General features: G+C 51.6%; 1 protein-coding gene across 3 annotated transcripts in view; it reads right to left on the bottom strand.

Annotated features, from left to right (window-relative positions):
- The window catches only part of LOC140897398 (fer-1-like protein 4), a 160,510-nt gene that overhangs the window by 13,434 nt on the left and 134,814 nt on the right, over positions 1-12,262 (bottom strand). For all 3 annotated transcript variants that reach the window (XM_073310003.2, XM_073310006.1, XM_073310002.1), the window contains 3 exons: positions 993-1,051; positions 463-555; positions 144-271 (listed from right to left, as the gene is read on the bottom strand). In XM_073310003.2, the coding sequence (XP_073166104.1) occupies positions 144-271; positions 463-555; positions 993-1,051 (280 nt within the window). The remainder of the gene's footprint in view (positions 1-143; positions 272-462; positions 556-992; positions 1,052-12,262) is intronic.

Raw genomic sequence — 12,262 nt, 5'->3', positions numbered from 1 at the left:
GGAGATTGGGGGCAGGACTCCTGGGTTCTCTCCCCAGTGCTGGCAGGGGAGCAGGGTCTAGTGAGTTACAGTGGTGGGGGCTGGGAGTCACACATGGGCCCCCCAGCTCCTGGAGGGCAGGCCTGGGCACCAGGGGCACTCACCGTGTTGAGGACAGAACAAGCCAGGAAGGAGACGCGGATCTGGGGGTTCCCACGGAGGTCAGTGCCTGCCATGAATCCACACTGCGAAGCCAGCTGCTGTGTCACCTCGATGTACTGCCCCGACTCGGCTGGGGGGAGAGAGCAGCTGGGACCCCACCAGTACCTGCCCCACCCCCGGCACCTTGAGCCCAGGCACCCCCCCGCCACATGACCCCTCCCCCAATGCACCATCCCAGGCCACCCCCACCCATGGGCCTGCACCTTGCCCCAGCCTCTGCTCCAAAGATCCAGGAAGCCTCCCGTGACCCCTCCCACTCACTGTAGACCCCATAGCGCCAGCGGCTCTGCCCCACGAACGCCTTGTCCAGCCAGATCCAGAAGTAACGGCCCCGGCACTCAGTGCGAGCAGCTCCTGGGGGGATTGGCAGTGTTACTGGGGCAGCACCCAACCCCCCTCAGCACCATGCCTGGCCAGAGGACTCCAGAGCACCAGAGGCCTAGTCCCCTCAGTGTGGCAGGTGGGGGACCCCGGCTCCCCTCTCTGGGCTACTGCTCCAGGTCAGGGGCCAGCTGTGCTCACAGAAGGGGCTGCCCCATCCTGCCAGCCCCAGCCTCCCACCTCTGCCACCAGCCCCACCTGTGTTGTTCTGCCCACCCCATCTCCTATCCCGCCCCCAGTCACAGCTGGCCCCAGGGGCTCCCCAGTTCTCCCCTCCCCCCGGGCCCTGGGGTAGTCATCAGAGTCTCTGTCCCTGCACCCCAAACAGGGCTTAGTCATTTTAAGCCCCCCGAGTCCCAGGATTCCCTCCCTCTGCACCCCAGCAGGCACCATCCCCCCAGAAGACTCACCATCGGGAAAGGACACGGAGCCCACGTGCCAGGGCACCACCACCCACAGCAGTCCCAGCCTGCAAAGAAAACGGGGCAGGTCACACACAATACAGGGGCTGCCCTCCTCTGGGTCCCTCCTGGGTTCTAGCCCCAGTTATGATCAGGGAGAGGGTCTAGTGGGTTAGTGCAGGAGGCCTGGGGCAAAAGGCAGCCTCCCCGCCATGCACACAGACCCTTCCCCGCAGAGGCTATTTGGGCACAGATGGATTTTGCCCTCCACCCCAAGATGCTCACACAGGACAAGGGCTTCCCACTAGAGACTGGAGGGGATAGGTCATGCACCAGCCTGGGGCACAGGGTCAAACCTAGCTGACACAGGTGCCCCATGTGACCATGACCAAGTCCCTTAGCCTGTGCCTCATTCCCCCCCTTCCGGCCGGTACCAGAGGGATCAATACTCTCTGGCAAGGACTATTCCAGCTGGCCAGGGGATGGGGATGGGGCAGCACCCAACACAGACTGGGGCCTGTGTGTTTGTAACTTAGGGGTGCTTTGGGCCCCAACGCACTAGGCACAGGTTTGGGACTGGGGGATGCCAGGCTGGATACCCACGGTCCAGATGGACAAATGGCCGTGCCCCAGGAGAGGCAGTTATGGGAGCTTGCTCTGTGCCCTGGCCATTCTCCATCTCACCTGCCCTGGCTCTGGGGCTGCGGGATGGTAGGTCAGACCCCCGCTGAGATCAGAACCCAGTCCTGCCATGCACCAATCTCGCCGTGACCAATCCCAGCCCTTCCCCATCCTGCCATGTACCAACTTTCCCCAGGCCCTGACCAGTCACAGCCCTATCTCCCCCCCCCACACACACACACACTCCACAGTGCCAGGCGCTACACAGACTAGTTCCTGCCACAGCAGCTAAGACAGGGCTTGGACACCCACCCCCTTGCTCTCAATGGACCCTCTGACCTGGGCTGCAGGAGACTCGCCACCAGCAGTGCAGGGACTATGACACTGTGATGAGCCAGACATTCTCCCCTCACCCAAATGTGCGGGGTGGGGGGGTGGCACCTCCCCTGGCTCTGCTCCTTCCGTGCCCATGCAGGGCTGCCAGCACTGGGAATCCCTGGGTTGCTGGTAGAACTGAGATAGGAGCTGCCTTGACAGCAGCGCTGTCCCAATCTGGCCTTTGAGCGAAGAGAACCGCCCCCACAGCCCAGAGACGGGGGGCCCAGGGTACTCACAGATACTGCCCCCACAGCCCAGAGACAGGGGGGGCAGCGTACTCACAAATACTGCCCCCCCAGCCCAGAGATAGGGGGCCCAGCGTACTCACAGATATTGCCCCCCACAGCCCAGAGACGGGGGGCCCAGTGTATTCACAGATACTGCCCCCCACAGCCCAGAGACAGGGGGCCCAGGGTACTCACAAATACTGCCCCCCCCCAGCCCAGAGATAGGGGGCCCAGCGTACTCACAGATATTCCCCCCCACAGCCCAGAGACGGGGGGCCCAGTGTATTCACAGATACTGCCCCCCACAGCCCAGAGACAGCGGGCCCAGGGTACTCACAAATACTGCCCCCCACAGCCCAGAGATAGGGGGCCCAGCGTACTCACAGATATTGCCCCCCACAGCCCAGAGACAGGGGGCCCAGCGTCCTTACAGATACTGTTCCCCCAACCACAGCCCAGAGATGGGGGGGCCAGTGTACTTACAGATACTGACCCCGCAACCACAGCTGGCCAGAGATGGGGGGGCCCAGCGTCCTTACAGACACCCAACTCTCCATCTCCAGTCCCCCCAGCTTTACCGCCAGCCAGGATTTCCCGCCCCAGCCCTGCACCCACCACGCCATTGCTGGGGCAGGCCCCGGGGAGGCCCCCACTCACCTCATGAGGAGCATGGCGGGCATGCCAGGTCCTGGGGCGCTGGGCAGCTCAGTGCCCCACGGCACAACCTTGCACACAGTGCAGCAGGTGCTGCTGTGGGAGGCAGGCGATACAGCCCTGGCAGCTGATTTGCTGGGCTGGGTGGAGACAGGCTGGGAACGGGGCGAGAGTGCAGTTCTGTGGCCTTGGAGAAGAGATAAGGCAGGGGGCTGAGCTGCCCTGGGGTGGGGGAGTCGGGACTCCTGGATTCTGTCCCTGGCTCGGGGGCTAATCGCTTAGAGCAGAGGGTCTGGGAGGCAGAGCGCCTAGAGGCTAGTGCCAGCTATGCCCCTGCCCTGCTGGCCTGGCCTCGGGAGTCCCTTCCCCTGCTGTACCACTGCGGTGGCGGGCAGGAGGCGTGGAGGGGAACCAAACAGCTGATTGGTGGGTGGCTGGTGGGTGTTGAGCACCCACAATTTTTTTCCGTGGGTGCTCCAGCCCCAGAGCACCCATGGAGTCGGCACCTATGCTGCAGACACTTAGGGGTCCACCAATATAATCGGGGGCGGGGGTCCGTGAATGTCCCAGCAACCAGAGGCGACACCTGGGGGGCACACAGGATCACATGCCCCCCCCTCAGATTTCTGCCTTCCATTTAGCACAGAGGCTTTCCAACTGCAGAAGGTGTCCCCCTAGGGGGCACAGAGGAATGTTCTGGGGGGCCAGCCCAGTGTGGCGGGGCAGCACCACCTCCAACCCCACTCAGCTCAGCCGGTCTGCGGGGGCTCTACCCAAAAAGTTCAAACTGGCATTGCCACTCTCCCCCTTCCGAATGTTTCTCCCCGAGGGGGGCGTGCCCCACAGTTTGAAAACCTCTGTTGGATCAAGAGGCAACACGTGAGGGGTCACATGCCCCCCAGAACCTTTAAATTGTGCCCTCCCCCATTCATGGCACCTTCGCTAGTGATCTGTTCAGCAGCAAGCGTGAACTAGAATTACTCCGTTTAATTTCTGTAATGGCTACGTTTGTTATTTGTAAACCGACTCCGTCTGCTTCAACTGTTCACCAAGCAGAAACCATCTCAACGCAGAGAGAAGAGAAGAAAGAAGCGAAATGGAACCCTCTTCAAAAAAAACAGAACCTGAGGGAATATGACTACAGCTACATTGAACTTGGCTTTATGTGTGTGTGTGTGGGTGGAGAATCAAAACCCCAGGGTGTAATTTGTGGAGAAGTAGTTTCTGAGGAAGCACTTAAGCCAAAAAAATTAAAAGACATCTGAGGTCGTGCGTGTGGAAAGCGTTGACAAGCCAACGGAGTATTTTGAAAGGAAGCGGAATTGCTTAGAACGCAAAAAAGACTGTACAAACTGTGTGAATCTTGCAAGAGAAGGCTCTCAAAGCATCCTACACGGTGACAATTAGAATTGCTAAAACCAGAAAGCCACATACAATTGCTGAAATTACTGATGCCAGCTGCAATTGAAGTGTGCCGTGAAATGCTAGGGGATGAAGCTGCTAATCAACTGAAGAATGTGCCAGTATCAAACGACACCCTTAAAAGGATTTTACAGCGGTTGTAGCTGACGTGAAAGACCAGGATTCAAGCAAGGGGGACATACAGCTTACAACTAGACGACCCTTTGGATGTGTCAGGTGAGGTTCAGCTGTTGGTTTCTGTGCGATATATCTGTGATGGGAAAATAGGAGAACTGATATTTTGCAGATCACTGCCGACAAAAACAAACAAGTGATGGGATTGTTAAGTGTCTGGAGAATTTCATGATGAGCAACAGCCTAGACTGGGGGCAGTGTGTGTGCACAGACGGTGCTGCTGCAATGACGGGGAGGCAGAAGGGGGTTGCAAAAAAAAAAAATTACAGATGTTGCCCCACTGGCAAAAGTAAGGCACTGCACGGTTCACATGAACCTGGCCATGAGAAAGAGGCCGGATGACCTGAAAGATGTACTTGACAAGACAATAAAAGTAGTTAACTTTATCAAAACACACCAAGCGAATGCACATATTTTGGGGGCAATGTGTGCAGAAATGGGTGAATTGCATCACAGCCTTCTCCTGCACACTGAGGTCAGACGGCTTTCCAAGAGAAAGGGTTTGAATCGCGTTTTTGAGCTTCGTGAGTCTCTGATGGGGTTTTTGGAAGAGCAAATGCACAGATCAGGTAAGTTCTCAGAGACCTGGCTTGCTCAGTTTGCTTATCTTGCTGATATCTTTCACCACCTGAATCAACTTAATATTAGCATGCAAGGGCGCCAGTCAAACAAAGCGACTGCGTTCATTGAGAAGCTGGGTCTATGGCAGAAGCGAGTGCACAAAGGGACCAGGAGCATGTCTCCACGCCTGCAGGAGTGTTTGAACGCCTGACTTCTGGTGCTTTGATGGCAGACCGCATGGATTCCCTTCTTACCAGTTCAGAACGTACATCAGCACAAGGTAACAGTACAGAAATGATGTGGATCACAAATCCCTTTTTATCTCCTGATGGGGAATTGTTTTAAATGATTCCCAAAGAGGAGGAGGAATTTACTGAGCAGAGAAACAACATCAATGTGAATTGTGCCCACAAGCCCATGCCTCATGTTGAATTCTGGTTGCACACGTCTGGTGAATTCCCTGACTGGGTAACCATGCTCTGCGAGTCCGCCTTCCGTTTGCTCCCACTTCCCTTTGTGAAAATGGATTCTCAGCCCTCACCCGCATTAAAAACAAACAGCGTTCGAGAGCGAATGTTCATCTTGCAGTACCTGCTACACCTTCAGGATCAGGCTTTGCGATCAGTTCACTGAGGGTGCATCTGGCCACAATAGTGTTTCATTCCCCTATTCAATGAAAATCAGTCTTTGCCAATGCTGTGGTGATGAGAATCTAAAAGGGCTTCTCTGTTTATACCCTCCGGTATGTGAACCGGTCCCCTTGTGGGACCTAAACATGGTTTTGGTGGCTGGGCCCTCCATTTGGTACTGGGCCCTCCATTTGAGCCCCTAGTGTCCTGTTCACTGCTCCTTTGGTGTCAGAAAACCGTATTCCTGGTAACCATGTTCTGCAAGGCGGGTGTGGGAGTTGCAGGCTCCGACAGCAGAGTTTCCTTATTCTCAGTTCTCCAAGCACAAGGCAACGTTGTGACCACATCCAAAGTTTTTATCCCAGGTGGGCTCTCAGTTTCATCTGAATTAGGTGGTGCAGTTACCCATGGTTTTCCCTTAGCCGCACTCTTCCCCAGAAGAACAGCACCTCCATACTCTGGATGTCAGGCGATGTCAAACCTTTTATCTAGACAGGACTAAACTATTTTGTGTTTCGCCTTGTTAGGATATAGATATTCAGGCCTGTCTGTAAAGGCCTATACTCTAAGAATTTAGGTGTATTCTTATCACTTAGCTAGTTCTAGAGGTATAAAAGAAAGAATCAAAATCACTGTCTGCCGGTGTAAGGTCCTTCTCTTACTGTGACAGTCTGAGGCCCTGTGCTTAGGCTAAGGCCTTTGGCTAAGCATCAGAGGCAGCCATAAGCTGGGAAGCGACAGGTCACATCCTCACATTCCAAACCAGTCACATTGAAATCAGGTGCAATTGGGCTGTCAGGAATACAATCCTGTCCTGATAATGCCTATCGCCTCCAGAGAAAGGGAAGTGCCTAAAAGATGTAAAAGGAAACTTAGTTTGATAGCATCCTGTCTGGCAAGAACTCACTTATCAATAGCTGGGATGTGAAATCCTCACTTCTGTATTGTTTTGTCATTATAGCTCCCACTTTGCTATTGTTTGTCTGTATAATCTCTGTCTGGTTCCATGATTGTTCCTGTCTGCTGTATAATTAATTTTGCTGGGTGTAAACTAATTAAAGTGGTGGGATATAATTGGTTACATAATCATGTTACAATATGTTAGGATTGGCTAGTTAAATTTCAGGAAAATGATTGGTTAAGGTATAGCTAAGCAGAACTCAAGTTTTACTATACAGTCTACAGGTTTCAGAGTAACAGCCGTGTTAGTCTGTATTCGCAAAAAGAAAAGGAGTACTTGTGGCACCTTAGAGACTAACCAATTTATTTGAGCATGAGCTTTCGTGAGCTACAGCTCACTTCATCGGATGCATACCGTGGAAACTGCAGCAGACTTTCTATACACACAGAGATCATAAAACAATACCTCCTCCCACCCCACTGTCCTGCTGGTAATAGCTTATCTAAAGTGATCATCAAGTTGGGCCATTTCCAGCACAAATCCAGGTTTTCTCACCCTCCACCCCCGCACACACAAACTCACTCTCCTGCTGGTAATAGCTCATCCAAAGTGACCACTCTCCCACATTGTAGGGAGAGTGGTCACTTTGGATGAGCTATTACCAGCAGGAGAGTGAGTTTGTGTGTGTGTTTTTTGGAGGGGGGTGAGAGAACCTGGATTTGTGCAGAAAATGGCCCACCTTGATTATTACATTGTGTAGAGAGTTGTCACTTTGGATGGGCTATTACCAGCAGGAGAGTGAGTTTATGTGGGGGGGGTGGAGGGTGAGAAAACCTGGATTTGTGCTGGAAATGGCCCAACTTGATGATCACTTTAGATAAGCTATTACCAGCAGGACAGTGGGGTGGGAGGAGGTATTGTTTTATGATCTCTGTGTGTATAGAAAGTCTGCTGCAGTTTCCACGGTATGCATCCGATGAAGTGAGCTGTAGCTCACGAAAGCTCATGCTCAAATAAATTGGTTAGTCTCTAAGGTGCCACAAGTACTCCTTTTCTTTATACAGTCTACAGTCAATCAGGGTGGGTGAGTGGATGGCTGGGGGGGCAATGGGAACAGGGAACGGGGGTGGGGAAATTGGAATCATGTTTGGCTAAAGGGGGAAATAGGAACAGGGAATGGAGGTAAGGAAATTGGAATCATGTTTGGCTAAGGGCAGGAATGGGAACAGGGACACAGGTGTAAGGCTCTGTGGTGTCAGAGCTGGGAAGGGGGACACTGAGGAAGGAAACTGGAATCATGCTTGCTGGAAGTTCACCCCAATAAACATCGAATTGTTTGCACCTTTGGACTTGGGGTATTGTTGCTCTCTGTTCATGCGAGAAGGACCAGGGAAGTAAGTGGGTGAAGAAATAAGCCCCCTAACACACCTCACCTGTTCATGTCATATGTGGACTGCATGAAGAGGCAAGTGGTCCCTGCACAGACCATCTCTAGATGGATAATATCCTGTATCAGGGCTGTGTATGAGAGAACTCTGGCTATGTCTCCTCAGAGGATATGTGCTCACTACACAAGAGCGCAGGTGACATCGATAGGGTTCCTTAGTGACGTTTCCTTACTGGACATTTGCAGGGCGGCCTTGTGGTCGTCCATAAGTACATATACGGACCATTATGCTATTACCGCATCTTGCAGAGCGGACGCAGGCCTCAGAAGGGCAGTCGTGTGATCCTTATTTCAGTGGACTCTGAACCCCGCCTCCAGATTGGGGTACTGCTTGTGAGTCATCCAAGTGGAACACACATCTGCATCTACTCGAAGAAGAGGAAACGGTTACTTATTGTAACTGGTTCTTTGAGATGTGATGCAGACGTGTTTTCCACAACCCAACCTCCACCCCCTCTGCACTGGGGTCTCCTCTCATGGGCTTTTGGCGTGAAGGAACTGAGGTGGGGCTGGCCACCTCACACAGCCCAGGGAGGGGCCACAGCCGTGAGGCATGAGCACGGCTCCTCTATGGGTATCATTAGGGAAAAATCTCTGTCTCCGGTGCACGGGGTGTACACACACCGAAGTGGAATACACGTCTTCATCATATCTCAAAGAACCGCAGTGACAGTGAGGAACCATTTCTTTTTGCAATTGGTTTAGGGGAAAGCCAAGCTGATGGTGTGATAGTAGCAGATCTTTCTTCCTTTGATACTGGTTGCTAGAGTTTTATATTTTCTTCTCTTATGTGTAGCCTGTTTGGTTCTGTGCATAAAGAATTCTATCATGGAGAACAAGAAGTTGTTCTGATCATAATAGGTTTTTCATTAAAAAGGCTGTATTTTTAGGGTCTGGTATTTGCTTTTTCTCGCAAGGGTGAGTTTCTTTTCTTCCAGTATAATTTGTTGGAGGAAGTATGTTTAATTATATTTTCCTCCCCATTGAAGCGTAGCTGATGCAGCTGCCCCTGGTGGCTCTGAATGCTCCTGAGACTGTAATGTGGTCTTAGAGAGATTTCAAACCTGAGTATCTTTTTAACGATGTCAATGAGGTTTAGCCTTTAATAATAATAATAATGGGCTCTGCAATATAGCAGCCAAAGGTCGAACAAGAGCCAGTGGCTGGGATGTGAAGCCGGACACATTCGGACAGGAAAGGGGGCCCTATTTTTAACAGTGAAGGTAATTAACCATGGGAACACTTTGCCAAGGACTCCATCACTGGCAAGTTTTATACCTGGGATGTTTTTCTAAGAGATCTGCTCTAGTTCACCAGGGTTAATTCTGAGAGGGGCTCTGGCCCATGTTACCCAGGACAGACCAGATGCGCACAGTGCTTCCTTCTGGCCTTGTTCTGGTATTGTTTCATGGTCTCTGTGTGTATATAATGTCTACTGCAGTTTCCACGGTATGCATCCGATGAAGTGAGCTGTAGCTCACGAAAGCTCATCCTCAAATAAATTGGTTAGTCTCTAAGGTGCCACAAGTACTCCTTTTCTTCTGGCCCTGGCGTCTCTTTTTCACTTCAGCCCACAGGGCTGCTGCCAGATTTGAACTGCTGCTGCCCCCTGAGGTACATCTTTATACCCCTCTGACATAGTTACTGTCCCCTGGCATGGCTAGTTATCACCTTGTACATGTTGGTTCGATAAGAACATCTCTATTACGTACTGTCATCCTGACCTTATCTTTTAGGAGGGGTCAGTGTGTTTCTGTTATCCTTGGGGAACGTTTTTGTACCATCCTTGTTATTGGGATGTGTTTGCGTGAATACTCTGTGCTTAGGAATGCGTATTTCTGCAATATCAGCCCTGTTCTTGCCAGATTCTGTGAGCAGGTCCTGCCTCATACCAGGCCTTTGGTCTCAGGCTCTCTTCCTACTGCAAGCTGTATGTTTCATTTGTCAGGCCACCACTGTTGGGCCCAACACATGCGGCGCACGGGTGAAGATGATGGACAGGCTATTTCATAGCTGTGCTGGCTAAGGCTCCCTCTGCACCCTGCAAATGCCCATACCCTCTGCCCTCACCCAGCACTGCTCCCAGATGCTCCTCATTCAACCTGCACCATCCCCCCCATCATCACAACAAACCCTGAGCCTTTGCTTCCTTCTCACCCCTTTGCCTGCCCTGTCCATGCAGATGGTAAGTTCTCAGGGGCAGAGCAGGTCTTACAGTGTCTCTGCCCAGTGGGGCCCTGACCCTTGCGAGGGCTCCTGGGTGCCCAAGACTATGAACCTTAAAAATAGTGGCCAGTCAGCTCCCTGTGACCCTAACTAGCTTCAATGGCCCTAAACCTTCAAGGCTGAGGATGTGAGGGAGATTCCCAAACCTGAGCCATTCTTTTTAGGTGACAGATCTGAGGAACTGTTCCAGATTGAGGTGTCATTAGAGGAGGTTTGGGAACAAATTGATAAATTAAACAGTAAGACCAGATGGGAGTCACCCAAGAGTTCTGAAGGAACTCAAATGTGAAATTGCAGAACTACTAACTGTTGTCTGTAACCTATCATTTAAATCAGCTTCTGTACCAGATGACTGGCGAACAGCTAATGTGTCGCCAATTTTTAAAAAGGGCTCCAGAGGTGACCCCGGCAATTACAGTCCAGAAAGCCTGACTTCAGTACCACGCAAACTTGTTGAAACTATAGTAAAGAACAAAACTGTCAGACGCATAGATGCGGCAAAGAGGCCTGTGGCACCTTATAGACTAACAGACGTATTGGAGCATAAACTTTCGTGGGTGAATACCCACTTCCTCAGATGCATGTAGTGGAAATTTCCAGAGACAGGTATAAATATGCAAGCAAGAATCAGGCTAGGGATAACGAGGTTAGTTCAATCAGGGAGGATGAGGCCCTCTTCTAGCGGTGGAGGTGTGAACACCAAGGGAGGAGAAACTGCTTTTGTCCTTGGCGAGCCAGTCCCAGTCTGTGTTTAATCCTGAGCTGATGGTGTCAAATTTGCAAATGAACTGAAGCTCAGCAGTTTCTCTTTGAAGTCTGGTCCTGATGTTTTCTTGCTGCAGGATGGCTACCTTGAAATCTGCTATTGTGTGTCCAGGGAGGTTGAAGCCTTCTCCTACAGGTTTCTGTATATTGCCATTCCTAATATCTGCTTTGTGTCCATTTATCCTTTTATGTAGTGACTGTCCAGTTTGGCCGATGTACATAGCAGAGGGGCATTGCTGGCACATGATGGCGTATACTACATTGGCGGACGTGCAGTTGAATGCACCGGTGACGGTTTGGCTGATCTGGTTAGGTCCTGTGATGGTGTCGCTGGTGTAAATATGTGGGCAGAGTTGGCATCGAGGTTTGTTGCATGGATTGGTTCCTGAGTTAGAGTTACTATGGTACAGTGTGTAGTTGCTGGTGAGAATATGCTTCAGGTTGTCTGTGGGTGAGGACTGGCCTGCCTCCCAAGGCCTGTGAAAGTGAGGGATTGTTGTCCAGGATGGGTTGTAGATCACTGATGATGTTTTGGAGAGGTTTTAGCTGAAGACTGTATGTGATGGCCAGTGGAGTTCTGTTGGTTTCTTTCTTGGGCTTGTCTTGCAGCAGGAGGCTTCTGGGTACACGTCTGGCTCCGTTGATCTGTTTCCTTATTTCCTTGTGTGGGTATCATAGTTCTGAGAATGCTTGGTGAAGGTGAATGCTTGGAGAATGCTTGGTGAATGTGTAGTTCTGAGAATGCTGGGTAGGGATAGGATACAGAGGGACTAGACAAATTGGAGGATTGGGCCAAAAGAAATCTTATGAGGTTCAACAAGGACAAGTGCAGAGTCCTGCACTTAGGATGGAAGAATCCAATGCACCGCTACAGACTAGGGACCGAATGGCTCAGCAGCAGTTCTGCAGAAAAGGACCTAGGGGTTACAGTGGACAAGAAGTTGGATATGAATCAACAGGGTGCCCTTGTTGCCAAGAAGGCCAATGGCATTTTGGGATGTATAAGTGGGGGCATTGCCAGCAGATCGAGGGACGTGATCGTTCCCCTCTATTCGACATTGGTGAGGCCTCATCTGGAGAACTGTGTCCAGTTTTGGGCCCCACACTACAAGAAGGATGTGGAAAAATTGGAAAGAGTCCAGCAGAGGGCAACAAAATTGATTAGGGGACTGGAACACATGACTTATGAGGACAGGCTGAGGGAACTGGGGATGTTTAGTCTTCAGAAGAGAAGAATGAGGGGGGATTTGATAGCTGCTTTCAGCTACCGGAAA

Source organism: Lepidochelys kempii, chromosome 13 (assembly GCF_965140285.1).
Source record: "Lepidochelys kempii isolate rLepKem1 chromosome 13, rLepKem1.hap1, whole genome shotgun sequence".
In the NCBI taxonomy this organism is placed as follows: Eukaryota; Metazoa; Chordata; order Testudines; family Cheloniidae; genus Lepidochelys; species Lepidochelys kempii.
This window is presented reverse-complemented; position numbering and strand designations above follow the sequence as displayed.